The sequence below is a fragment of the Melospiza georgiana genome, chromosome 2 (genome assembly GCF_028018845.1).
Source record: "Melospiza georgiana isolate bMelGeo1 chromosome 2, bMelGeo1.pri, whole genome shotgun sequence".
NCBI classification, from domain to species: domain Eukaryota; kingdom Metazoa; phylum Chordata; class Aves; order Passeriformes; family Passerellidae; genus Melospiza; species Melospiza georgiana.
The window spans coordinates 30,570,032-30,595,883 of NC_080431.1; the positions used below are offsets into that span (position 1 = coordinate 30,570,032).

At 37.1% G+C, this 25,852-nt stretch overlaps 1 protein-coding gene across 4 annotated transcripts in view; it reads left to right on the top strand.

Annotated features, from left to right (window-relative positions):
• The window catches only part of NALCN (sodium leak channel, non-selective), a 223,576-nt gene that overhangs the window by 167,062 nt on the left and 30,662 nt on the right, over positions 1-25,852 (top strand). For 3 of the 4 annotated variants that reach the window (XM_058043866.1, XM_058043875.1, XM_058043885.1), the window contains exons 17-23: positions 375-516; positions 1,977-2,048; positions 12,798-12,871; positions 22,057-22,158; positions 22,597-22,666; positions 23,885-23,976; positions 24,139-24,261. In XM_058043866.1, the coding sequence (XP_057899849.1) occupies positions 375-516; positions 1,977-2,048; positions 12,798-12,871; positions 22,057-22,158; positions 22,597-22,666; positions 23,885-23,976; positions 24,139-24,261 (675 nt within the window). The remainder of the gene's footprint in view (positions 1-374; positions 517-1,976; positions 2,049-12,797; positions 12,872-22,056; positions 22,159-22,596; positions 22,667-23,884; positions 23,977-24,138; positions 24,262-25,852) is intronic. The other variant, XM_058043893.1, reaches the window with a different exon arrangement.

A 25,852-nucleotide genomic window follows, 5' to 3' on the forward strand; every position in this document is an offset into this window, starting at 1 on the left:
GGATTATATCAGCATTTGATTTGCATTGAAGTAACAACTTGCTGTTTAATGAGCTCAAAAGAGCTGAAAACTGCAAAAGGCACTTGAAATATTTAGCACTTTGGTAAATAAATAAATAATAAAAGCAATTTTTTTTTCAATCTATGTGCAAGAGATCCAACTCCCAATTCAGTTATGGATTTCTTTAATAAATGGATTCAGGTGTTATCAGTTGTTCTGGCACTCTGTTCATTTCTGCATCTATACCCCAGGACAACTTTTTCTCGGGAGTTTATCCATCTCAGCATTAGTGAATTGTGACATGTCAGAAGGAAAACCAAATATTAACTCTTCTTGGTGTTTTAATGTGTCAATATCCTCTATTTGATCCCAAGGGAAAGTTTTATGAAGCAGTTTATTGATCGCCAGCAACAAGATACCAGCTGTTTGCTGCGAAGACTTCCTTCAGCATCTTCTTCCTCATGTGACCATTCTAAAAGATCAGCAATTGAAGAAAACAGATATATTGATCAAAAGGTAAATCAAGAGTATAGGATAGTATATATCTTGCCTGGAGTATTGTGAGAAAAGGCATCAAATTATTCAGTTTGTCAAACTACATAAAAAGTGAATAAAAGCTAGGATGATTGAACATAGGCTAAAAGGTTATGTTTAATTCAGCCTAAAACAGACATCATAGCAGATCCTCTTCTGGTTTAAATTTTCCCATCTCCTTTCAATTGAATTTCTCCTACCAATTCAAAATTCAAGATTTGATACATTAGTTGTTTAATGCATGTATCATCTGAAGCAATTTTTTTGAAACAGTTCTGCTGCTAATCACTGAGAAGCTAGTGGAAAATTAAAGTTTCTGAATATCACACTGGATTTTTGAGTGCCTTGATACTATTGGAACCTTGAAAATACACTTCCCTGATGGAAGTGTGAAGGAAGGAATATAGCCTAAATGGGCATAATCTACTTTAACAAGCAGAGCAGAAAAATTGGATAAGTTATTAATATCACTGTGTAATCACTGAAGATGAATAAAATTTTTTAAATTATTCTAATTATTTAGAGGCCATTACTCTGTCTGTAAGCCTGGAAAACACTAGAAAACAGACCCTGAACAGATATATTTGATACCCATTATGCTAAAAGCTGCTAGTCTCCCATGGATGGTTAGATTTGAAAAAATACTAGCGCTGCTTGGAATGATGACCATGATGATGATGCCAGCAGCATAAGTACATGTATCTGACTTCTGACACCTTATAAAACTAAAGGGGTGGGAAATAATATTCACGTGCATCATGGAAGATAACTGGTTTCCCAGATTTCTAGTGGCATCTGCAGGTATCAGTCCTTGACCACTTGTAATATTGCATATTTTAGTGACATTTTTATAGACAAAAGAAAAGTACTTTCAGTATTATTATGTTTCAGTATTGTTCACTGTTGAATCCTCTTTGAATATTAACGTCTGTGTTTTTTAAATACATTTTAAGTTACAGAATCACAGACAAGAAAAAAAGAGCCTATGCATTACTGTTATACAGTATAAATGGCTTTTCTAGGGTGTGTTTGCAACCATAACCCAGGGCAACATTCATACAGGAAGAGTTGCAGAGCTGGGAGGCAGAATTGGGAAAGGAGAGTTGGAGAAAACATTACTCTTCTGATAATGAATGAAAATAGACAATTTGTAAACTCATGTTAATTGCCATCCCTAGTTCTGTGCAAGAGCCTATTCTTGTGGCTGATGTATTCTATGGCATCAGTAAACCAAAGCAGGGCAGCATGACCTGGGAGGGAGGACTGTGGCAAAATGTGGCGTATCAGGCCAAGAAGGCTGTAGGAAGGAGTCAAGCCTACATGGACTTCACCTGCTTTAACAAGCACAGCAGGAAAACTGGATAAGTTATTAAATGGTAAACCTAGGGGCTAGCAGAACTATGCCAAGCATCACTAATAATGGATCTCAAACACTATGCCAGGGTAATCAGAGTACATTTCTACCATGTAATGAAGAGATGAACAAAGACCTTAAAGTTGTCTCAGCCACACAGGTAAGTCCTCAGTATGCAATGCAGAGCTATGCAGTGGCTCAGTAGATCTGTTTACATGAATATATTTTAGATATATTAAATTCCATCTTAATTCCTTTTGCTTGCTGTTTACAAAAGTGAATTGTTACTGTGTTTGAAGACAGATGAATACATGGCACAGTTTATTCAATGATATCTTGCAGTATGAAAACAGAATGCTGCATTCTTTTCAAATTTTCACTTCCCTTCAAAAGCAAATATGCATTATCTGACTTTAATTTTTGAATTTAAATAAGCATTTCCAAATTGGTTTTGCACATTCAAGCTGTTTTAGGCACATACTTTAGGATCCCCATGCCTCAAGGGTAGAAACAATGATGAGTAGTATTTCTGATAAATGCAGCTTAAAACAAGGTATTTACACATTCCTATTAAGAGGAGAAAGCACTAAGAAGGATTTTTGAAAGTAATTACTCTAGCTTTCTATAGTTACAGTTGCCAAGGCAACCTAATTTTTGTATGATCAAATCTTCTTAAAAATATCCTTAAAACAAGCTTGGAATGACTGGTTGTGCTTAAATATTAACCTTACATTTATACTTTACTTTTCTTTGTAAAAAAACAAACATGACAAAACATTTTACTTATCTCGGTGCCTGGCAGGATTGCCTTCTCACTGCTCCTGTGAGCAGTGGGATGGCTTCAGAAACTTTTCACATGCTTTTGCATTGTAGTTGATGAGGAAAAAGTAGAATTAAAAGGTAGAATCAAAAGGTGACATCCTGCTGGTAGATCTGACTCTGTCCTTCCTTTGTGGTAGCTGAGCTGTGGCTAGGCCCTCCAGTTACTCCTGGACTTAAGTCAGTATGTCTGTGTTCCACATCTGCTTAATTGATAGGAATCCCTTACATTCCCCTATTTTTTCCTTATTTCCACTTCAGCAATATTCTTTTTTTTCTATGAAAATCTGCTACTATATGGAATTGTGTTAGAATCAATCTGCTCATAAGTTGTGCTGATCAGTAAAGCAGATTTTATATATATTCCGTTAAAGAATGAATTTAATGTTTTCAGTATGGTAATTATTATAATTACCCACTTCCTTTAAAAGTTAAGTTGTAAAGGAGGAGTGGATTTTCAGTGCATTCTTCTTTTTTTTTTTTTTTTCCAAGGAATTCTACCTTCTCAAAAAAATTGGAAACAATTATTTTTGGTGTAAATCACTGTAACTATGACTACAATCCATTTGATATGATTTTCATCTATGCCAAATCAAAATAACATCTTTGGGACATAGATTTCTTTGCTATACTCCTTTTTTTGTACTCAAGTCTGTGAGTTCCATGGTGTTTCATCTTCAAAATTTTTAAACTGTTGTGAATGTTATAAACTAACCAAGCACTATTATAAGAAACCACTTTTAGATACCTAAATGCCCTTTACATTTTGTACATCCTCTAAGAGTTCTCTGTCAGCATGTGGAGTCTGAGTAGGTGTGTGGATACAGATTGTGCCATGTTCTTCCTTCTGCATCCAATGCCAGCAACACCTGGGCTCTCCCACAAACAGATGCCTGATAGGCAGCTTAGCACTGTGCTTTGTTTGAGTTGTTTATTATTATCTGTAACATTTGGTGTGTAAAACTGGGATTCTCTGGGCTTCTCTGAACTTAACACTGCTGGAAATGCAGGATGGTAATTTTTCGCTCTCCACTTGAGGTCCTGCAAAGCAAATTTACTTAAACTCAGTGATCTTGCCACACACCTACCTACTGTGTGCTGATCTAGTCTGTGCCGATATATACCCGATGTCATCTGCAGTCCATGTTGAAGAAGTTGAAGAACCCATGGTCAAATTAGAGAAACCAGGATTGTTCAGATTGGTCAGCATTCCCCCTGTGGTAGCAGAAAGCACTGTGAAAGTATTTTCTGGTAAAAGAAGGAAGAATTCTTGGAAAAAGTACAAGATGAAAAGAGGGATTTAGGGTATTAAATGTACATTGTAGATGAGGGAAAAGGAAGAGAGGAAAGTGCTCTTTTATACTTCTACACTTGTATGAAAATTATTCACAGTATGCTGGGAATTTCCTTAGATAACCAATATTTCAGTAAATTCTTGGCCAGAAGCACTGGATGAAGTATGGAAACAATTTTAGTGTGAGTGGGTGGATGAGAAGATAGGATGTTGGCAGAAAATAAGGACATCTCAGTGGCTTTCACATAGCCTGAAGTATAGTTGCAGCAAGTTTCAGGGGGACAAAGAATTAAATTAACGTGAGATTTACAACAAATCAGATGTCCAGTGGAATACATCTGAGTTGGCTGTAGAGCATTGGCTTTGCCTTCTTAACTTCAAGACTGGAATCAGAGGGGCACAGAAACCCTTCAAATGCTTTCCTAAGAGACATTCAAGTTTTAACAAACCTTGCAGAAAACTATTGTGAGAAGTACACTTCTGAACTGGTTAATTATCCTTGGCCAAACAGCACAGCACATGGCTGTTAGATTAAAGTTCAAAATTGACAGACTCATGAGATGAATTTGGAAAATACTTATGGTTCAAAATGTACAGATAACCCATGTGCATGTCTACAACAAAGTGACAAATCAGGAGTGAATTGCAGAAGAAAGTACGAGAGCATTTAATATATCCATGTATTTTATAGTTCAGTCTTGGAGCATTTCCCACTTAATTGAAGGAATATAATCTAGTCAGATCCCTTATTTCTCCACTTATAAGATTAATTGGATAGCAGCAAATGTATTTTCTATTTTCTCTCCCTTCTATCATCCTGTTTCTTTGCTGATTCCTTCCACATGTATGAGTTCTGGTTTTAGTTCTGCCCCCATATGGAATGCAGCTAGTAGCCATTCCTTTGTCTGTTGGGAGCCAGGTGCAGCACTATGGTCTAGCTCCTGGGAAAGCTTGGTCTCCCACCCCATGTGGCTCTCCCACTGTTTTCCTGCTTTCAGCAGAATGTACCTTTGTGAAGGGAGGTTGTGGCCAGGAAGTGAGAGCTGGTCTCAGAGGTACCCAGAGCCATTACCATGGAAGACATTCAACGGCAGACTTCGTGCTGGAATCTGTGTTTAACATATTTTGTTAATATCATAGATACTGCTTTTTTGAACTGCTGAGACATGCCATCTAATCTTGATGTTTTTGTTTAATCTGGATATATGTTCTGTTTTGGGTTTTTTTTTCTGACCTGTGCTCAGCTTCAACTATTCTGTTTCTCGAGGAAAAAAATACCCAATCTTCTGAGAGTATTCCAAAAGGATTTTTCTTTGCAGAAAGTATTTTTAATTGCAAAAGTTGAAATAGTTTTTCAGGTTTTCTAAGGCATACATTTTAGTATAAAAGACAGGATGTCCCAAGATACCTTCCAGAAAACCATCAGGTGCTCATATATTTTATTCGTACTTTTTTCCTTAAAACTAAGGATAGAATATTTATTCGTAAATTACAATGTTCAGAATTTCTGTTTCTTACTGTAATAAACTTATGTCCCAAGTTAATCAGCTTCTCTGAACTTTATTTTGGGCATTCAGCTGTACAAAGTAGAATTGAAAAAGATACAATAGTGTTGTGTTCCTTATTATTATTTTCTGTAAGTAATTTGAAAGAATAATTTTATTACATTAATTGTGAATAGAGCAGAAAGTAATAAAGTGTAATTGCACATGTATTTCAAATCAAAAAGATTATTTCTTTTTAAATACTACTAAATACTACATTTTTTTCTGAAGCAATTATTGCAGAATTTTGTGCAAATCAACAAAAATCGTTCAAACTTATCTTCATTTTCTTAATTTATCTGAATTTAATTCTGTCCTACAATTTCAGTTTCTATATACCACTTGTTAATTAAGCACAGTCAAGTGCTTCAAGTCTTACCTATTTATGTCATTCATAGGATAATGCCAAAATCTATCTTGTTATGGCATTCAGAGAAGTCATTAAAACAATGTACCTGCCGGAATGACAATGGCTTATGGGTCTAACATTTTCTTGCTCATTACAGTCATGATTTTCAAAGATGATTTTTGTGCCATGTCTGTTCTCATCAGTTCTTTCTAATGAAGTTAATATACATAAATACAGTGATGCATTTTAGGTTTACTGAAAATCAGCTGACCTCTTTGTTTCTTTTGCTTTTTAAAGATTTTGTTGTTTTCATATAACATGGATATATAAAAATGTCCCTGTGTCTAAATAACCAATTTATAGATTTCTTTCTCATTAGGGATTTTATTAAGTACACATTTGAGCTGGTAATGTTTTACCTCTCTAGCCATGTTTGCCTTCAGAGTGGAGAAGACACTACTGCAATAGTAGCAAGACTGTTCTGTTGTGGTCTGTCTCTGACTTCTGATGACTTTAAATTGCTTTGTCACTCTTGCCTCTGCATAGTATGTTCAAAAGTCTGCCTGAAAGAACTCCAGTTTTCAATTGCATTTTGAGAGAAAAGAGGCCAGGGACTGGATACTTTGCCATTTTCAAAAAGAGCCATAATTCAGGACTTCCTTCTGGCATTTGCTTTCTACTTCATCAGTTTTACACTAAAATATTTCAAGTGTTTGATACAAAGGCTGTGGAGATGTATTAAAATACAGTTATAAGATCATACTTCTCTTTTTTCTTTAATCAAACAAAATAGATGAAAAAGTTTTAGTGCAATTGTACTTTAACAAAGAGCACACATTAGTTTGGTGTGGAGGAAAGAGGCAATGAGGGACTGAGTTACAGGAAAGCACTTCTGTTTGAACCTTCTACATTACTTTTTCCTGCTTCTACCAAAGAATCCAGATCTCTGTCTCCAGGCCCTTCAGTCTCCTCCATCCACTTACAAGACTCATTCACAAGAACTGATTAGCAATAGTAATGATCACTTCTTTTTACTGAAGGCAAGTGCATGTGCTTGTACAACCAGAAGCAATAGTTTTCCTTACCTCTCCCTTGAAACTCCCTGTCCATGTCTTCCATTCCAAGTCCAGCCTGACAATCCCTTCTTCCCTAGAGTTTCAAGATCCCCAGCTCAAAGTGGAGAGGAACCTTCTCCTCCAGCACTGTACACCCAGCCAAATGTATAAAAACTCCACATCAGCTTGGCCTGGAGTCCTTAGTTCCACCTGCTGTTGACTGCCATGAGTAATCTACCCTGTGCTCTTCATCAGCTTTTCACAGGGTCTCCCTGACTCCTGCACTGAGTAGATAGAAAACAAAAGTAAGCAAACTTGTCCCAGGCTGCACTTGCCAGTATGATCAGAGGGATGAATTGCCTCTCCTATGAGAACAAGCTGAAAGAAGGTATTTCGGCCTGGAGAAAAAAACTTCTGGGGAAACCTTATAGCAGCCTTTCAGTAGTTGAAGGGGGCTTGTAGTATGGGGAAGAACTTTTTTTACAAGGGGCTGTAGCAATAGGACAAGGGGTAATGGTTTTAAACTAAATAAGGAATTTTTTTTTTTATGGTGACAGTGGTAAAATGCGGAGGGATAGAATGTAAGAAAATAAAGATAGTGCAGAAGGCAGTCTCACACCTGAGGAGTTGCAGGTGTACTAATCACCAAAGATTAGGAATAGGCCTGCCCTTAATATGCCACACCTGTGTCCAACAAGAAGATGAGTGCTACAAAAGGGTGGGTGAACTGGTTGAGGAGGGAGTTGGAGTTTGTTGTACTGTGTGGGGAGGGGGAGTTTGTTTTCTGTACTGTGAAGAAGGAGTCAGTGCTGCAAGGAGTTGCCCATGAGAAATCACCAAGAAAGTATGGGAGATTTACAATATGATTACAACAGTAAAACAATGAAACAAGTTGCCCAGCGAGATGGTGTGTTCCCCATTCCTGAAAACATTCACATTTTCATTGGATGGGGCTCTAAGCAATCTGATCTAGTTAAAGATGTTCCTGCACATTGCCGGGCGATTGGACTAGATGGTCCTTCAAGGTCCCTTCCAACCCAAACCATTCTATATTTTTATGAAAAATCTACCCATTAAACCTATGAAAGTTTAAAACTCAGGCGTACCAAAGGGGAAAAAACCCAACCATGTTACTATAAGGCATAAAAGAGAGGGATCCTTCTCCTTCCCTGGAGCTGCTCCTCCATGTGTCTGAGATGGACTATCTCCCCTTTAGGTTTTTGGAGATTTTATGAGTGCTAATATTAGCCTTGTCCACATTTTCAGACCTAATTAAAAACAGTTCTTGGTTACGAAAAGATGTGTAGATTTTCCGGACCGGTAGCCATCTAATTAGAACTTTACCTTCCTTAAGAGAGAGGCAGCAATCAAGGGCTACAGAATGAATAAAGGCTGTTTTGGGTCAATGACTCCCAGGAGTTAAGGAGATTATACCCACTTGTCATTCTAGACATCTGATCCAAAGGGACAGCCTTTGAGTTCTTTGGGCACTTATCTAATGCTAGATCACTTTCTTGACTGTGTAGTGAGCCTGTTTCTTACATTGGACAACCTCACAAAGGGCCAGATTTTCAAAGTCCAAATGAAAATTCTTAGCTCTACTTTGAGAGATGGAAATGGATTAGTGATCTCTCTCTCTTGTAATTTTAGCCTTTATGCAAAGGTTTCAAGAGAGCTTAAGAAATTCCCTGCTACCTGTAGTTGCTTAGCTTGCTTAAATTTTTGTGAACATTTTGTTAGGTATCTACCAAAAATTTGCAGTCTGGTCTTCTGTCACTCTTCATATGACTTGTTGCACTCATTTTGGAAGAGTCCAATCTCTTCAAACCAAAGATATGGTAGAATGTTGTTGAACAAATATTTGCATTTGAGAGGCTACACAGGCCCAAATTCCTGTGGGCCAGGAATATCCTATGTTTCATGGAATGCTCAAGTTTTGAACAAATTCTCCCTAAATATTTCCTTGCTCTTTCATGAAAATTATTCTGATACACTGCTTATTGTACTGACTTTTTGTATTTTCCCCAGAAGCTTTAAACAACAATATTTAAATAACAATATAGTACCTAATAATCTGTTCATTCTGAAAGTCTATATTGGCATACAACAAAATCCAAACTAAAACAGAAGCTTTGGGTGATTTTTTTTTCCTTCCTTGGAATTTCTAGCATGGCACAGCAGACTATACCCATATAGTCCTGAAGTTGCCTGTAAGAGCATTATTAACAGCACTAGGCCAAAACTCCTTATTTTCATATAAAACTTAAGAAATTACCTTATGAAAATGCACTGCATGCACTGGGTTTTATTCTACTGTCAAGCAAACATTTCAGATATTCTTATTTCATGATTTATTTAAGACCTTGTCTTTATGACTTTGTATTCCTGAACAGCCACCAACACTTGTTACTTCTGCCAGCTTTGAAGCAGTATGATACAAAAATCATACACTACATCACCAGAGATTTTACCTCTTGATAGAATATAAGTGTTTATCAAATTCAAGTTGAAAATAATTGCTTTATGTAGCATTTGCTGAGGTCTGGGCACTACAAACATGTTTCTAGAGAAACACATCAAGCCTTAGTAAGCCAAAATATATAGCATTTCTCAAAACATGAAACCATTCAGTTATGTCTTAGCTGGTGTAAATTGGCATACATCCCCTGAAGTCAGCAGTGCTGTGCCAGTACGTATAGTATGTAGAACTGGTCCACAGTCATTTTCTGACACTTCACAAGGTATTTTCTTGTGGTGCTTTGCTTTTGATCTTATGCCAAGGATTTTCTTATTCCAGGGTAGAAAACCTGGATTTTTGAAAGACGCTACTAAATAAACATTGTTATTGAGATTGTCTGCAGTACCTTTTCAAAGCAGCGGGTGGCACTTGCAGAGCAACAATGTTCTGTGATTTTGCTTATTTTACAACAGTGGCTTTGTTCTTGTCAACAAATGAGATTTCATGGGATGTAGTGTTTAGACCAAGTTCACTCTCACTGAACTGAATTATTTTGTCTGCCTGAAGTCTGTCCTGCCAACAGCAGCAAAGAGTGTCAACACTTGTGGAAGAGAAGCACTACCTGCAGATTTTGTAATTCTGTGGTCATGTCTGTGCAAATAAGCTCAAAGAAATTTGAGAACGAGGACACAAGCTTTATCATAGTTTAACAGCAGCACATTATATCCATCTAAAACCTTTGCATTCAGGAAATACAATTGGGAATTTGCTGACCTGCCACAGCAGATCCTTGCAGTTTAAAGTAAAGTGCAAGAGTTATTTCAAGTGTGTTGCTGAAAACGTATTTTAGAGTGATCAGATGCTGTTAGGTGATTTCAAGACAGTGTCATATGCTAAAAAATAATGTTCTTTAGCAGAAAGCTATATGGCACTGTGGTTTCTGCATGAAGTGGTAGAGAGAAGTAAATAAATAAATAAATAAAGGCTAATAAAGATACGCTGAGGGTGTCCTCACAGTGCAGCACAATCTGTAATAAAAAAACCCAGCAGGCTAGACAGATACACCCTAAAATAACCTCAGTAGAGTGTACTGTACTTGTTTAATTTCCCATTGTCTGATTGAGTAATGTCTTTTGTATGTTAACACTGTTTATAATTTCCTCTGCAACATTCCAGAACTCGGCAGGTATCACAAGTTTTAATTGCCAGCCTCATTGTACACCAGCATGAGGCATCTAGACATTATTAAACAAAATACTGATCATCACCCCCATTTTCTGTTTGTACAGTCCCACTGCATTTGCCTGGTGTGCTATGCAAATTTGGAAAATTAAATGGGAAGTAGTTTAGTTCATTTATCTAATATAGAAATAAGGATGTATATTTTAAAAATCTGTAGTAATGTTTTATTTTCTTCAGCATATATATTGACATATGTGCGTTGCAATTTGACTGACTACTGACTCCTTTGAATATGAGAAATAGATCAATTGTGCTTATCTAAAAGTATTTTCTTGTATTGCTTCTTCTGGATATTTTTAACTCAAGATAAATTCACCAGTGTTCTGCAGAAGGAATGGCTCCTGATTCCTTCAGAAAGAGAAAGGAGGACCATTCTTTTCAAAAGTCATAATCCTTGGAAGTGCCTAGGTTGTTTTGTGAATTCCATTTTCGACCACTGAGACCTCTAGGCACCAAACTCTAGGATCTTGTATATGCCTATGTATTCCTAGATTAAAGAACGGATACCTGAATCCTATCTAAATTCCATCACAGTCCAGACACAGACAGAATTGTAAGAAAACCTTCAAAACTTCACCTAAGCTGCTGTCCATTGGCTGTGCTTAGGCCCCCAAGCAAAGGCACCCAGGACATTTCTACCCTCACACTCTAAGCAAGCAAAAGTCTGGGGTCATCAGCTCCTGCCATATCTTTAAATACCACAGGTCCCTGTGGCCTTTGTTAGGCAAAGGGTCATCAGTTTGTGGCCTCTTGCCTTCGGCTCAGGCTCCTGCACCCCCAGAGCTTAACCTGCAGCTTGCACTGCAGCTGCACACTCAGCTGCCTGCAATAGATGTATTCCTCAACAGGTATATCTCATACTAGGATTTTCAGTCTATTTTTATGTTTACCATATCCAGGCAATGGAATTTTTCCTTGTTTATATTGAAATATTCAACAAGTTTATTACTCTTTTTGTAATCTAAATACCTCATTTTCCAAACTACATTCTGAAGTGTTGCACACCTCATTACCATTTTCAAGTTACCGGTTGTTTAAGGAACCCAGAGATTCTCAAAATGGGGTGTTTTCAAATCATCTGTGTTATAAATTCTGCAGGCTGTACAGAAGAGAGCTAGGACATGAGAAAGGTTAAAGGGGCCACACTTGTATAAGCAAGAGGTAGGAAAGAGATTGTAGCTTGCTGTAACAGTTTTGGTTTAAAAAGCAAAATCCGTTTTATTAATTACAGACAGTATAATTAACAAGTTTTTAAGGCATTTTCTATTCTTCTGTTTATCTACAAAGTAAGATCGTACTGTGACTCAGAGTCAATGTAAGTCTTCAGAGAAGTTCTGGCAAAATTATTTGGCAAATGACTCTGGATTTGAGCTAGCTTTAGAAAATTTAAACATGTAAAGAAATGTGCTTAAAGATTCTGTTTCAGATTGATCAAAACCAGGACACAGATTGCTAAGAGTTTCCAAATCTCTCTCAAATATTTTCCTCGAGATAATGATCTCCAAACAGTTGACAGATTTAAGTCTTACAATGTGCCAGAGGCTTTCTGTTCATCACAGGTGCAATTCTTGAGCTAATTTTTTCAGCTGTGGTTTGCTCCTTGATTTGCCATGTTTGTTAATCACTTGCTTGTTTTTTTCATCTATCTCAGTCCTTTCATTTCACATTCAGGAACTCCTGTTCACAAGAAGATTCCTGAAACTATTCATGACCAGAGGCAAGCATAAGCATATTTTGCTTAGCACATTTTTTCTTTGCATCTGTGAGAAAAAAATAAGGCATTGAAATGATACATCTGAGCTTTGCTTGCTGGTTCTTTTGTACAATTGTGGCATCTCCAGAGTATGATCCAGCCTAGTCAAAATCCAAAGTGGAAAAGGAGTAGCAAAACAGTGTGATTTGACCAATTGGAGAAGAAATGTGTAATAAAGCAAATTTGTGCTAGCCAGCAAAACTATCTACTTCTTTCTACACAGAACTACCTAATGATTGGGTTTGGAAGGCCAAAAGATGTGCATAAGTATTTTGATTGTTTTCCACCATCCTTTTTATGCACTCAGCATCATAATATTTAATTGCTCTGTCACATGCACAAGTTATACTTTAAGACAATTAAAAAGTAAGCTGTCTTTTTTCTTAATTTTATAGCTCCGTAAATCTGTTTTCAGCATCAGAGCAAGAAACCTTCTGGAAAAAGAGACAGCAATCAATAAAATTCTAAGGTAAGAGTCAGATGTGATTTGATATAGTTTTGACTGTCATCTGATTTTGTACAACCCTGTTTATTACTAATGTTACTGCATGTATAATATTCATAATAATGTATCTCTTTGTAGTACATCTGTTGCTTTCATTAGCAAAGATAAATTGTTCTTTGGTTATTTTATATACTTGAACAGCAGAAAGAGAGGGTTTGTACTTCTTCAATATATATTGCAATTGTATCGTGCAATAAGATCATGTTTTAGTTCTTTTCACTTCTTCCTTCTAAATTAACCATGTCTGTTCCTAAGGGGTGTTATTTTAGAATTCTACTCCAGTTCTTGCAAATATCTGCACATAAATGTTTGCAGGGATTGTGCAGTAAAAAACATAGACTACAGCTAGTCATATTCCAAGTACTAAGTGGACAGTGAAGAAGATTTCAGAACCATGACTTCCTGAATGCTTTAATAATGATCACTCCATTTGGTCTTCCATATCAAGTAACTACTCAGCACCGTAAGTGAATAATGCAAGCCTAAGTCTCCAAAACCCATTTCTGAAGTTATCATTTAGGTAACTCAGTGCTGCATTGTTTCATGCCACTGTTGGTTTTACATTAGAATGACTATTCTCAACATAAGGTGCATTAATAATGGACACAATTTATAGGTCACAATTTTTATATTTATGTTTGCATTTTGTCAGTGAGAGGTCCCAGGTAAATACACAATATGAACAGGAATATTGATCTAAAAAGTACAGATTAAGTAAGGCAATGTTTTATGGGGAGCAGTGAACTAGGGGTTTTGTGTGATTTCTGAATTATGAAGATTCTTGAATACCATTTGAGAAGTTTTGCAGCTCCGGTCCTTTTTAATGCTCTATAAGAATATAGCACAGGGAGAACTGTAGAAATTAACATGAAACCTATTCTGACTTTAAACCCATGTAATGACAATATAAACAATTCAAATGAACCCTCATTGTAAAAATATTACTGATAAATGTAAATGCAAGTATTGTAAGTATGTAAGTATTCAGTCTTAACAAAATTTAGTGTACTGTTTGTAAGCATTTCTTTCATTTGTGTGCCTTGATTTTACAGAAATTACTGTTACAGATAGATTAAGCAAAATACTTCTAAAAATACATCCTGCCTTCTAAAAGGCATGCTGACAGTATTTCAGTAAAACATTTGTAATGAAATTCTGTATTATATGAGAACTGTGAAACGTTATTGACGCTTCCAAGGTTCCACAAATGTCAGTTTGTTTGGTGTGTTTCATACACTATTACTGCAGAGAAAAAACATAGACAAAGGAGAAGATCCCTACTTTTACATATTCTTTTTTTTTCTTTAATCCCTGATATCGTAGAAGCTCCATTCCTTCTTAGATTGCAGCAAAAAATTAAATTCTGAAAATTTAAATTCAGAATTTTCCCATCTGCACAGAACTTCCTCCTTTCCAGAAGTCTGAAATAGTGGGAGGAGAATCTGAGCAAACCGTTGTTTGGACTTCACTAATTTCTCAGGGATACAAGGACAGAACCAGAAAGCAGTCCAGCCAGTTTCAATCCTGCTGAATTCCACTTGGTCCTTCAGATCATGGCTTCTGCCAGTCTTGTATGTAAAAGGACTTCTTATCAATTCGTCTGAATTCCTCTCAAGTTTCAGAGGCAGAAGAATAAAGTTTTTATTTACTATTTTACTTTTAATTATCTATTTACTCTAATAATTTAATCTACCTTTACTGAGTTTTCCAATCTGTCTCCTGGTTCATCAGCAGTAAACTTTGAGAAACACAAAGAAAAGGAGAGAACTTCCATCAAATAAGAAAAACGTGGATCATGTGTCCTCTAATGCTTTCTTGGGCTGCTTGTAAATCACTTACAAAGAGTCTTACAGAGTCTTCTCTCTACTGGGAAAAAGAACAATACTGTTTATTGTTCCTTGCTATTGACTGAAAATTGTTAAATAAGCTGTGATCTAATGACACTTGCAATGTATCTGTTCCAGCATATGAAGACTGTGTTCATGGCATATCTGGTGTGCAAGCTGACAGTGATGGGCTGACTGGTCCTGAGCACTGCCAGTGTTCCCATGTTAATGACAGTGACAGCACTGTTAATGCAAAGGAATTTTAGAAACAGGAAGAGGAGTGATAATATTTACAGCTGAAACTCAAGATTCAGTTTAAATAACACAGGAAAATTCAAACTCTCAACACCTGAGAGAATCTAGTTCTTATTTTTGCTTTAGTTATAAATGTAAATGCTGTAAAATCCTTCATAAAATTAGATGACTCTCAGCTATTCAGAGTATCTGACAAAAGAAGAAATGGCATTTATACCAAGAACAGTAAGAGATAACTCAGAATGTCCCTTCTGAAAAAATTGCTTCCAGCATAATCTTCATTTTTGTCTACCTGAATTAAGAAGAAATTTTCCAAAGCAATACCTCTATATAGTAAAGCTGCCCATGGGCAACTTCAGCTTGATAAAATTGCTGTGCTGAAAGGGAATTTTCATCTGTTCCAGCCTAAGTCCACCTCTAACCTTACCCCCCCCACACACACTTTTTAAAGCTTGCCAAATTATTTGCAATCAAATTGGGAATATTTCAATATAACCAGCTGTATAGAAGGACCATGAATTACACACAGGTACCTTCATGTCTCTCTTGTTCATCCTTCTCTATCCAAACTTTATTCCCTTTAATATGCTGAACTGCAGCCAGACATCTTCCCCAAGATGTGGAAGGATATCAATAGCCCTTGCATACCAAGAAAGATGGTTCATGGACTCAGTCCTAGGTGTCTCACCTGCTCATCTGCTGTTACATTATGCAGCAAAACTGATGTCTTGGGTATCTTTGTTTTCCTGCAGCTTTCTTGCCACAACCCCAGGGAGGTGTCTCATTTCTGAGCATCCTTGTTTAGAAGCATCTTCACCTTGCCTCCTTGAGGTCTTTGTGCAATTAGGCATGGGAACCAAGTCAAGGATGAAGTAACCACTGTCCTGGTACTTTGACTCTGATCTGTGCTTTGCGTCACCATTACCAGAGCATGAAGGACTTACCTCTTCACATAAATCCCTTCTGAGGTGGAGACCTCAACCTTGAAAAATGAAATAAAGTACAAGTTACAGTCCTTTAGAACAACTGTTTTGAAACAAGATCCGTTTTAATAGCGCCTCTGAATTGCAAACAGCTCCATTCCTTTCTGAGTATTACAGTGCATTTCCCTCAGCAGCAATAACCACTTCTAGCAAATTTACTTTCTCCTGCATATCTTCAGTGCTTCACACTTTTCTCTCACTCTTTGTTGCTGCAAGCACTGCTTTTTCTCTTAAAAGCAAATTTTGTGCCTGTGGTTCTCCTGACACTCATTCCTTGCTCAATTGTTATCTAAGAATGGGGTCTAGTCCTTTATTAGTCCCACTGGCTTTCTGAAGTAGAGAGAGTAGAGCAGGTCCAGTCAAAATGTTTTGTATAAATCAGTTTGTTCTCTCCAGTGCTGAGGATCAGTTGTAAATGGCACAGAATGGTGGGGAAAATGAGCAAATTAAAAGTAATCTCACATAGTCTAAAACATAATCAAAGTGTCAATAGTGCAAAACCTGATTTTGGTGTGCATTAAACCATGCTTCACAGAATCAGAGAATGGTTGAGATTGGAAGGGACCGCTGGAGGTTGTCTGGTCCAACCTTCCTGCTTAAGCAGGACCATCCAGAACAAATTGTCCAGAACCACATCTAGACACCTTTTAAATATCTCCAAGGAAGCAGACTCTACAACATATATAAAATATATATTGTGACAGTTTGGGAAATAGTTTTGGGGTTTTTTTTCAAATGGGCAGCTTTTTATTTGCTTTTCATTACAGCTGATGCTCTTGTCAAACCGTAAACTGTTGCTAGGGGTGTGTGATAGGATTTTCACTGTTCTAGACAAGAATTGTCTGATGTGTTTTCTGGTCCTGAGGGAGTAACATAATTCATGCTTAAGTGGAACATTCCATTTCATAAACTAACTGAAATAAATTCATTTATCTTTATTTTAACTGAGAATGCTGGGGGGAGGGGGTGGAGGAGCACATGGGGAAGGAAGAAAGGGGAGAAGGAATAACTTGAATTAAGGGTCCTAGTCTAGTTTGTGAATATGCTAGAAGATAATTCAGACTTTGTTTATACAAGTATTTCTGCAAAACAGAGTGATTTCTAGGAAAGCTATAAATTTTGTCTCTAAATAAAATCTCCCTGAACTCTAATGCAGATAATGAGCAAAGATCTTTTCCAACCTAAATGTTTCTATGATTCTGTGAGTCTAGAAGATATACCTTTGGTATCCTTTATTAGAAATTTGCCTTTGTTACACAACTGACTTGTATTAGTTGTTCTGACTCACAACAAATTTCTTGGCATATATTTAATGGTTTCTCTCTTAAGAGTATGATTTCTTTCTTCATAACTTTGAGGGTTTGACCCTATGCATTTCTGAGAACAAATGTTCCAGGTAAGTTCCGTTGATTTTTGTCACCCCGTGCAACATCCAGACTTAGTCACCACCTTCCTAAATCTCTACAAGTGTAAAACATCACTGGATTTCACCTGCCTGATGCAAAGACAAACAAAAAGAATACTGGAATGCACATATCCGTTGAAAAGAAATTACTCTGTTTCATGGGGTTTATGCCAAATGAACACCATATTATGGATCACTGCAAAGCACAGTTGTGAAGCCGAGTTTTTGGGCTATGGAGTCTCCAACACTGCAGGTATGGAATTGATCCCGTTTGAGAGAGATGGGACTGGATAGCCACTTGGGATTTCTTCTTTTGCATTGCTTTTATTGATTCTCCTACAGTCCAATAAAAATTGTTTTTATATAAACATCTGTGAGAAGAGAAGCTGAAACAGCAAGGCAAGAGTGATAATCACAATAAAAATTGCTAAAGGAAAGGAAGCCTCTTACTCAACTGCCTGAGTAGTCACTAAAGAAAATAATGACTATTTGATTTTTTGCTTTTGAGACATAAGGAAGGAAATAAGAAAAAACAAGGAAAAGAAAAAAATATTGGCTTATCAAAGTTGCATTAATAATCCATTTTATTTCACCAGCCAGATTGCGATTTCTTTTAAAAATAGTATATTTTTCCCACAAAGAGCAGTAGAGTAGATGTGGTAAAAATGTGTATTGTGCTTGCTGTTCAAAAAGTGCCTTATTAAATTAAATTTATAAATGAAAGGAAGAAACCACGCCTCTCAGGTGGATTTCCCATAAATCTTAGGCTTTCACATTTAACCATATATTCCAAGTTCTGTGGAATTATGATGAGAGCATAGAAAGATTTAGTAAGGATATTGAGTCCTAGAGAGTAAAACCAATGCTGAACGATGCTGAAAACTGCATTGAAGCGCTGCACATTACGAAGGCTTCAGTGTGAGCATGTTTCAGGGAGAACAACAAAAGTACATAGTAATATATGCAGTTGCTACAATTACTGCATAAATACTCACACGTTAAAATACAGGAAAAAAACCCCAAAGCAGTGTTATACTGGAATGCAAGATGAGTGAACACTTGTTGTGGAACGGATGCCTAACTAAAAAATCCAAGCATGAGCCACAGGCTTATCCTCTTCAAGAGACCTCAGAATATTCATGAAAGGTATAGTATTTTGAATTATCAATCAAAATCTCTAACATTTTACATTTGGTCAAAGAATGTTACTTGAACTCTCTATTCACAACTTATTTTTCAGGAATTCCAAAGCATGAAATAGTTTGAAGGACTTCAAAAATGTGGACCTTCTAATTGGTTGCAGGTAATACAAACTAGCTGGTACAAACTACATGGTATCCCGGTATTGTCTTATTCTGTGTGATCTTCACCTGGCTTTCTGGTTACCTAAGAAATTGCATTTTCTCTTTGGGATATTTTATTACAGTTGCACTTTTCAAGGCAAATTTGGAGCATGCGGTTTGCAGCTGCTGAACTGTGTTCAGAATTCTGCAAGGTGAGTACAAAGTCCAGAAGTTGAGATATTTCTTGTCTCTTTTCATACCTTCTTTATTCCTCCATAAATGAAAATAAACCTATCTAATATTCCAGAGAGGTGGTATAAGAAGATGAAAAGGGCAATTTTAGCTAAAAAGGTTAATTTTACCTCTGTTGTTTGAAGGTTAAAAGATTCTGACCAGCTACAGTTACATAAAAATGTATCAAGGCAAGAAAAGTGTTTTTTAAAACTCCGATTTTCAAACCACATAGGACTGAATTTTTAACATTGTGGCATGCTGATTGTGCCTGGTGTGGGATTCAGCTCCAAGTCTGCCTGTGAGCTAAGGGATGAACTCTACTATCTACTTGACAGAGGTCTAGTCAATAAAGGTAATGGAGCCCAGTGAGATCTTTACCTGGCTGCTTTGTCTTTAGATGCCCACTTTATAGTTACTTTAATACCTTCCAAACTTCATTAACTAAATTAATTCACCAAGCATTCAATGAAGTTGTTCACATATAGACATACAACAATGTGTGAGATGCCAGAGGATGACCAAGACATCCTCTGGAAGATGTCAGGTGATACACCAGTTTTTAGGGGTATTGTACGCTGCAGGAGCAGCAGCTGGAAGCAAAACAAAATACTCCAAGGCATGGCAGGTGATTCTGGCCACCTCTGTGCAGCCAGTTTGATTGGGCCCTACATCTCCTTGGGCTATGAGTTGGCTCAGGGCCTGGACACGTGGCTCACAGGCGCTGAGAGGAAGCGCGTACCTGTACATGTCTACAGTGAGAACACCAACCCTACTGCAGACTTTAAAACTGGCAACTCTGCAATTCTGAAAAATTCATGGCACCTGCCATATTTTCCAAAAGTCCCCAAAGATCTGCAACTCTCGGTGTCTAAGCAGCTGAAAAATATCCAGATTCTGAGTCAAATGGATAACTAAGCATGGCTCTTACCAAGAGTTCATGCAAGGAAGATTAATTCCAAGGCAGTAATTCCCATAAAGTGGAAAATGCCAGGAGAGAGGCTATCAAAAGTAGACAAGTAGACTTTCAGCAGGTCTTCTTCTCTGGAAATACATAAATGTTTCTTTGCAATTACTTGATAAAAAGTTCTGATCTCTGTGCTAAACAACTGGTATTTCATTATTTCTCTGTTTACTTCACAAGAGCTGCAGGGCTTCCAGGAGTATTGAAAATGAGGCAGTGGATGTAAAAGCTAAATACAGATTTAGAAATCTAACTTAGCGATCATAAACAATACTAAGTCTTTCTGCAGGTGTTTGTTTTTATGTATGCCCATTCTGCCATAGTGTGCCCATAGTATAGGGCTATGTCTATGTCACAGTATTATTAACAATTAAATAAGCCATCTTGTTCATTAGTCAGGTAAAGAATTTATTCCTAGAGCATTTAAAGCTATCTTTTATTATGAATACTAAGTGTTTATGTAACTTGGAATTCAATTTGCTACATATAAGAGCATGAAAAGTTGATGTACAAGTTATGTTTTTATGTCAAGAAAATAATTTTTAGCTATTAGAAGCAGAGCATAACAATTTATATCTACAGGGGAAAAAAGAGATAAGTTAGCCTCTTTGTCACACCAAGAGAACAGAACTCAGACCCCAGAATTTTCATTGTCTCTGCTGGGAAAAATTGGATTGTCATTTTAATGGAGTGAGATAGGATGTATTTTTAGGAAATAATTCTTTTTTTTTCCTTTTACTCAGTCAAAAATTGCAAAGGTATTCAAGTATCTCGGTTGTTTTCTGACAGTGTTATGTGGCATCCTCCTCCACAATGTAATGCTTTAAATCCTTTGGTATTAAAATGTTCAAGATTTGTCTAAGATGACCTATGTTTTATAAGACATGCAGTAATTTTCTTATATGTCATAATGCTTTAGTTCAGTGTAGTGTAACCTGATGCTTTCTATAACAAGTGTTGCACAATGTATTTTTCTAGCATGCAAATCTGATTGGCAGTGGTGACACTGACAAGCATTCTAAGCCTCTCATTTTTGTTACAGATATCTCTTGGGATTCCTACTTGTATAATTTATGTGTTTGAATCCAAAAGAAGGAGAAAAAGTGGAGAAGAGTGAAAAACAAAGCCATGGTGGGGAAAGAACATGCCATGGACACCCTTTGCCATCAAGCATGACGATCCCATGCTGTCAATGCATTTATCTAAGCCTTACAGACTGGCAGATATAGTGTTTACACAAAGGGTGCATAATTTTTCATCTTTTCAGAAAAAAAATGAGGATTCAGTTCAATAAAAAGTATGGAATATTACCAGCTGGGTCTTGTGTTTCTCTAAATGATCTCATAACACAAAAGGAGCAATAAGGAGTGTATACTGTAAACTTTAAATTGAACCATTCTGGAAAGTTAAAACATGTTTCAAATGTTGAAATGCTATTTCTCAGCCATCAGAGGGATCTGTCTGAGCACTTTTAGTGGAAACCTCTCTTTTTCATACGCAAATCAATTTCACTGTAGCCATCAAGATAGAGATACGCATGTTCTGTTTAGCTGTGGCACACTTACTGGCCAACAAATACTAATTTCTGCCAAAATGTGTAAAATGCGTTTGCCAAAATTAACCATGAGAAAACAAGTGAGAACACCCACACAACAAAATGCTGCAAGTTGACTGCATTCCCAGAGAGCAGACATTTCATATTACAGAATATCAGCAATATGCAGCTTTTCATTTCATACTGGATATGGTTCCAATTATTTTGAACACTCCAAGTTATGTTCTAGGTGCTAAATGTGTATGTATAGCCCTAAAGGGGACTAAAATTGCTGTTGTACTTTTCTATTATTTTCTTTATTTCTGAGAAACTGGTTTAACTGATGGTTAGTGCATTGCTTGATGCCTTTCACTCTTAGTGAAGTCTTGAGAGACCAAATATTTTACAGAAAACTGAAAAAAAAGTCATAGATGGTCCTTGTTAAGGCATGGAGAAGGTTTACCAGATGACTGGTTGTGTTGCAGAATGGGGGTCCATTGCTTGGGAAATATTTTCATGGGAAGTCCATTGCTCTTGTACTGTTATTCTCTATTGTTCTTGAAGTACTTGGTCCCCACAAAGCCAAGCTGATTTCTCTGAATGTGCTACCTCTGAAATCATCATTTATACTGAAAACTCTGTGTCATCATCTTTACATTTCTTCGTAGGGCCTGCACCAGACAACGCATGCTGAGCGGATCATTTGAGGGGCAGCCAGCAAAGGAAAGGTCAATACTTAGTGTCCAGCATCATATACGACAAGAACGCAGGTAAAAATGGACAAAAAGGATGGGTTTAAAATATTCTTAAAATAAAGGTGGCAAAGGGAATTAAATTTGAACAATCCCTAACATGTGAAAAGCCAAAACTACTTACTTGTACAAAGAATTGAATTCTACATTCTTTATTGTAACCATAATGAAATTCATTGTACTGTATAAATGGAAAAAATGCCTTTTTATTTCAAATGTCATTTCCTTTGCCAACTACAAAGCTATCAATTTAAAGATCAGAAGGACAGAAATTGGCTTATGTTAGACCAGATTGAAAACAATTGAAGAGCATATAAGCTTCTGATGTTAGCAAGAAAAAAATGATAAGAATTTGAGATATTGGGTGGCTGAAGAGAAGTGCTTTATAATGGTCATCTTATAAAGGTCAAAATTTCATCTTGAGATGTATTGTTAAATTGATTATGATTGTTTCAGGTCACTGAGACATGGTTCGAACAGCCAGCGAATCAGCAGAGGAAAATCTCTTGAAACATTGACTCAAGATGTAAGTCCTCATATAAATGCTGGTTTTAGTTTGAGAACATAAGAAATTAGAACATATGCTATCAAATAAATGCTTGTGTAAGACTAATTCTATTTATGAACTTCCTTGCAATTTGTCTTTTCAAATCTTGCAAGGAAGTCATAGGACAAATGCTGTTACTGCATTAGAATTATCCTCAAAATAATTGACATAGTTATTTCACTGATAGACTTATGGTTTTGGAATGCTTGCTGAGATAGATTCACCAAATTTGTAGACACTGCATTAGGAACACAACAATTGCTGCCCAGGATACTTTAAAAAGCGTTACTCTGGAATTATACAAATCACTCAGGCTGGGAAAACAGCAGTTCAAAATGTCTGATGGAAGTTTAGCAATATTTTCCAGGCAGCAGAACTGTCAGACAAAGGGACAGACTGAAAGGGAGAATAGTAATCATGGATTTCACTGTGGTGTAATTTCATGCAGTTTAGTGCATTTTCATTTCTGCGAATTCGTATGATATTTTGTGGATCTCTGTGGCAATAAAATTTCAAGATACTCTATTAGTCACCCCATTTCCAAACTATCTCAGTCTTTAAAGGTAACTACAGCAGATGTGGCTTTGCTTGTAGGATATCCAGCAGCATTACGCCACCAGGAGTGCTTCAAAGCCTCGCATAACTCAGGATAGTAATGCTGATTGTTCCCTCCACTGCATGAGCTCAGACATATCCTCCCTCCCTCTCTCTCTCCCTCTCTCCCTCCCTCCCTCCCTCCCTCCCTCCCTCCCTCTCTCTCTCCCTCCCTCCCTCCCTCCCTCCCTCTCTCTCCCTCCCTCCCTCTCCCTCATCCCTGCACTCAGCAGTCCTACCTGTATGATCTGCATGCCTATTCTTTCCCAGTCTTAGCCCTTAGTAACTCTGATTGCATTCATTCCAGTTCAGAGAGGTTGGCTGGTCTTAGAGGACCTCTGTTTTTAAAGTTAAAAGTTAGATTGGATGGAGCCTCAAGCATGAAATTAGAACTGAAATTAACCTTGATGAAAATAAGGAGCCTTATGCTGTAGATAGAAAATACTGTGGAATATGCTTGATTGAGTTGATGTGCAGTACATTTGGAAATAAAGATCTTTCATTTGAATATTTCTATGCAAAATACCGTATCTTGCTTTCATCTGAAACATTAAAAAATAACAACCCTTAGACCTCAATTAAAAGGAATCATTTTGCTTCTAGCACTCCAACACAGTGAGATACAGAAATGCACAGAGAGAAGACAGTGAGATAAAGATGATCCAAGAAAAAAAGGAACAAGCTGAAATGAAAAGGTATTTAAAAATCAGAAGTCTGAGTGCACATTTTCTGTATTAACTATTCTCTGTATGAAGTTGAAAGTATTAAGAGTCAACATGAAAAAAAACAACAAAGTGTAAGGGATATTTTTGCCAGGGATAATGTGTAACACTTAATAATTTACGTTTTTTCAAAAGGAAAGTCCAGGAGGAGGAGCTGCGAGAGAATCACCCATATTTCGATAAACCTCTGTTCATAGTTGGCCGTGAGCACAGATTCAGGAACTTCTGCCGAGTGGTGGTACGGGCTCGCTTTAATGCGTAAGTTCATTTCATGGCAACCTTGGTTCCATGGCTGCTTACCTCCATGTCCTTGGGCAAGCTCTAACTTTCCTTTTCCAAGGAAAACTGCATACAATGTGGTCACCACACAAGCTGGCAGCTAGTGTCTGTGGTGCTGTCTTGCAGCTGGAGGAAAGGAAGCAACAAAATGCTGCGTTAGGGCAGAAGTGTTTGAGCAGTCCGTGATGCTGAGATAAAGACTGTGGGAAACTGCAGGCAGGAGCTGAGAGGAAGGGCTAATGTTTCCCACTTGTAGACACTTGGGATTCAGCTTGCTATTCCTCATCATGAGGCAAGAAGTTTTTATTCACCAATAGTTATTCATAGAACAGAAAAAGATGAAAAGAAATGAATTGCACCTTTGCTCACCCAAATGCTCTGTAGCTCATAAAAAGGGACTCAGAATGGGCTGGGGAGGTGTTCAGCTGTGGGAGATAAAAGGAGAAAAGCTGAAACCAAATGAAAACCGGGAAGGCTCAGCAAATAAGCTGTAGGTATATGTGAGTGTGTACAAACAGTCTTCTATAAAATCATCTCACAACTCTTTTTTTAAACCTCTGTCTCTTGCTGGCACCAGGATTTTAAAGGTTAATGCATGTCACCTTGCATAGAGCAATGTAAGACAGAAGATAGTTCAAGGCCATGAGCTTGGCAATTAGAAGGACTGGTTTCAGCAGCTGCTTTACCATTGATTTTCTCTGTGCCCTTCAGCAAATTACTTCTAGTTAGCATGACAGGATGGTTAGATACTCAGTTTCAATCATACCTATATTTAAGTTTCTGCCACCTTTGTAGAGACGTGTCCTTGACTTACATCCCCACTTTTCTATGCAACTGCTAACTTGATTGTGGTGCACTGGTCCATGAAGCAATTGCAAATTAAAACAGAAAAACAAAACACACAAACAGTCAGTCAAACCCACTTAGCAAGTACTTGTCACTGCCTCTTAGCATTGCTAAATGGCCAATAGTAACAGGATATTTATTTTAAAACAGCTTAAATAAAATCTTTGCGATTACAAGAATAAACTGATTTTCTTAAACAGTCTTCTTTATTTAATTTACTTAAATCCTTCCTGCTTTATTTGATGTCCCATGCAGCTTATCAAGTAAATTATTCTAGATATTTTTTTCGAACTGATAGGATGCATTTTTTTTTTAATAAAAGAAGGCTGAGGAATGCTGCAATGTAGAATGTAGGGAGAGGAAAGAGCTTAAGAAGCAAAGTCAGTGGCTTCAGTGGGAAGGCACTTAATCCAGTATGTTCTGTGTGCTTACTGGTGTAAGTGGATGAACCTGGTCTGTGGAAGTTGTTTCTCATTCTCCTTGGATGTCTTGTGCATTCCTGTAATTCATAACCATGCAATCTCTCTGGTGGTAATTCCTCAAGTCTGTTCAGTCCATTTTTCACTTTAAGCTCAGCAAGGAAGTAATGGTGGTTTCACATCCCAATGGCTAGAGCCCTCCAATGAAATATAGGATATGTCTGTGCAGATCCTGTCTTGGCATGATTTCCTGCGGGAGTTGGAAGATAAGTAAAAGTGCCTATAACCAGTGGGTCAGGGGAGGC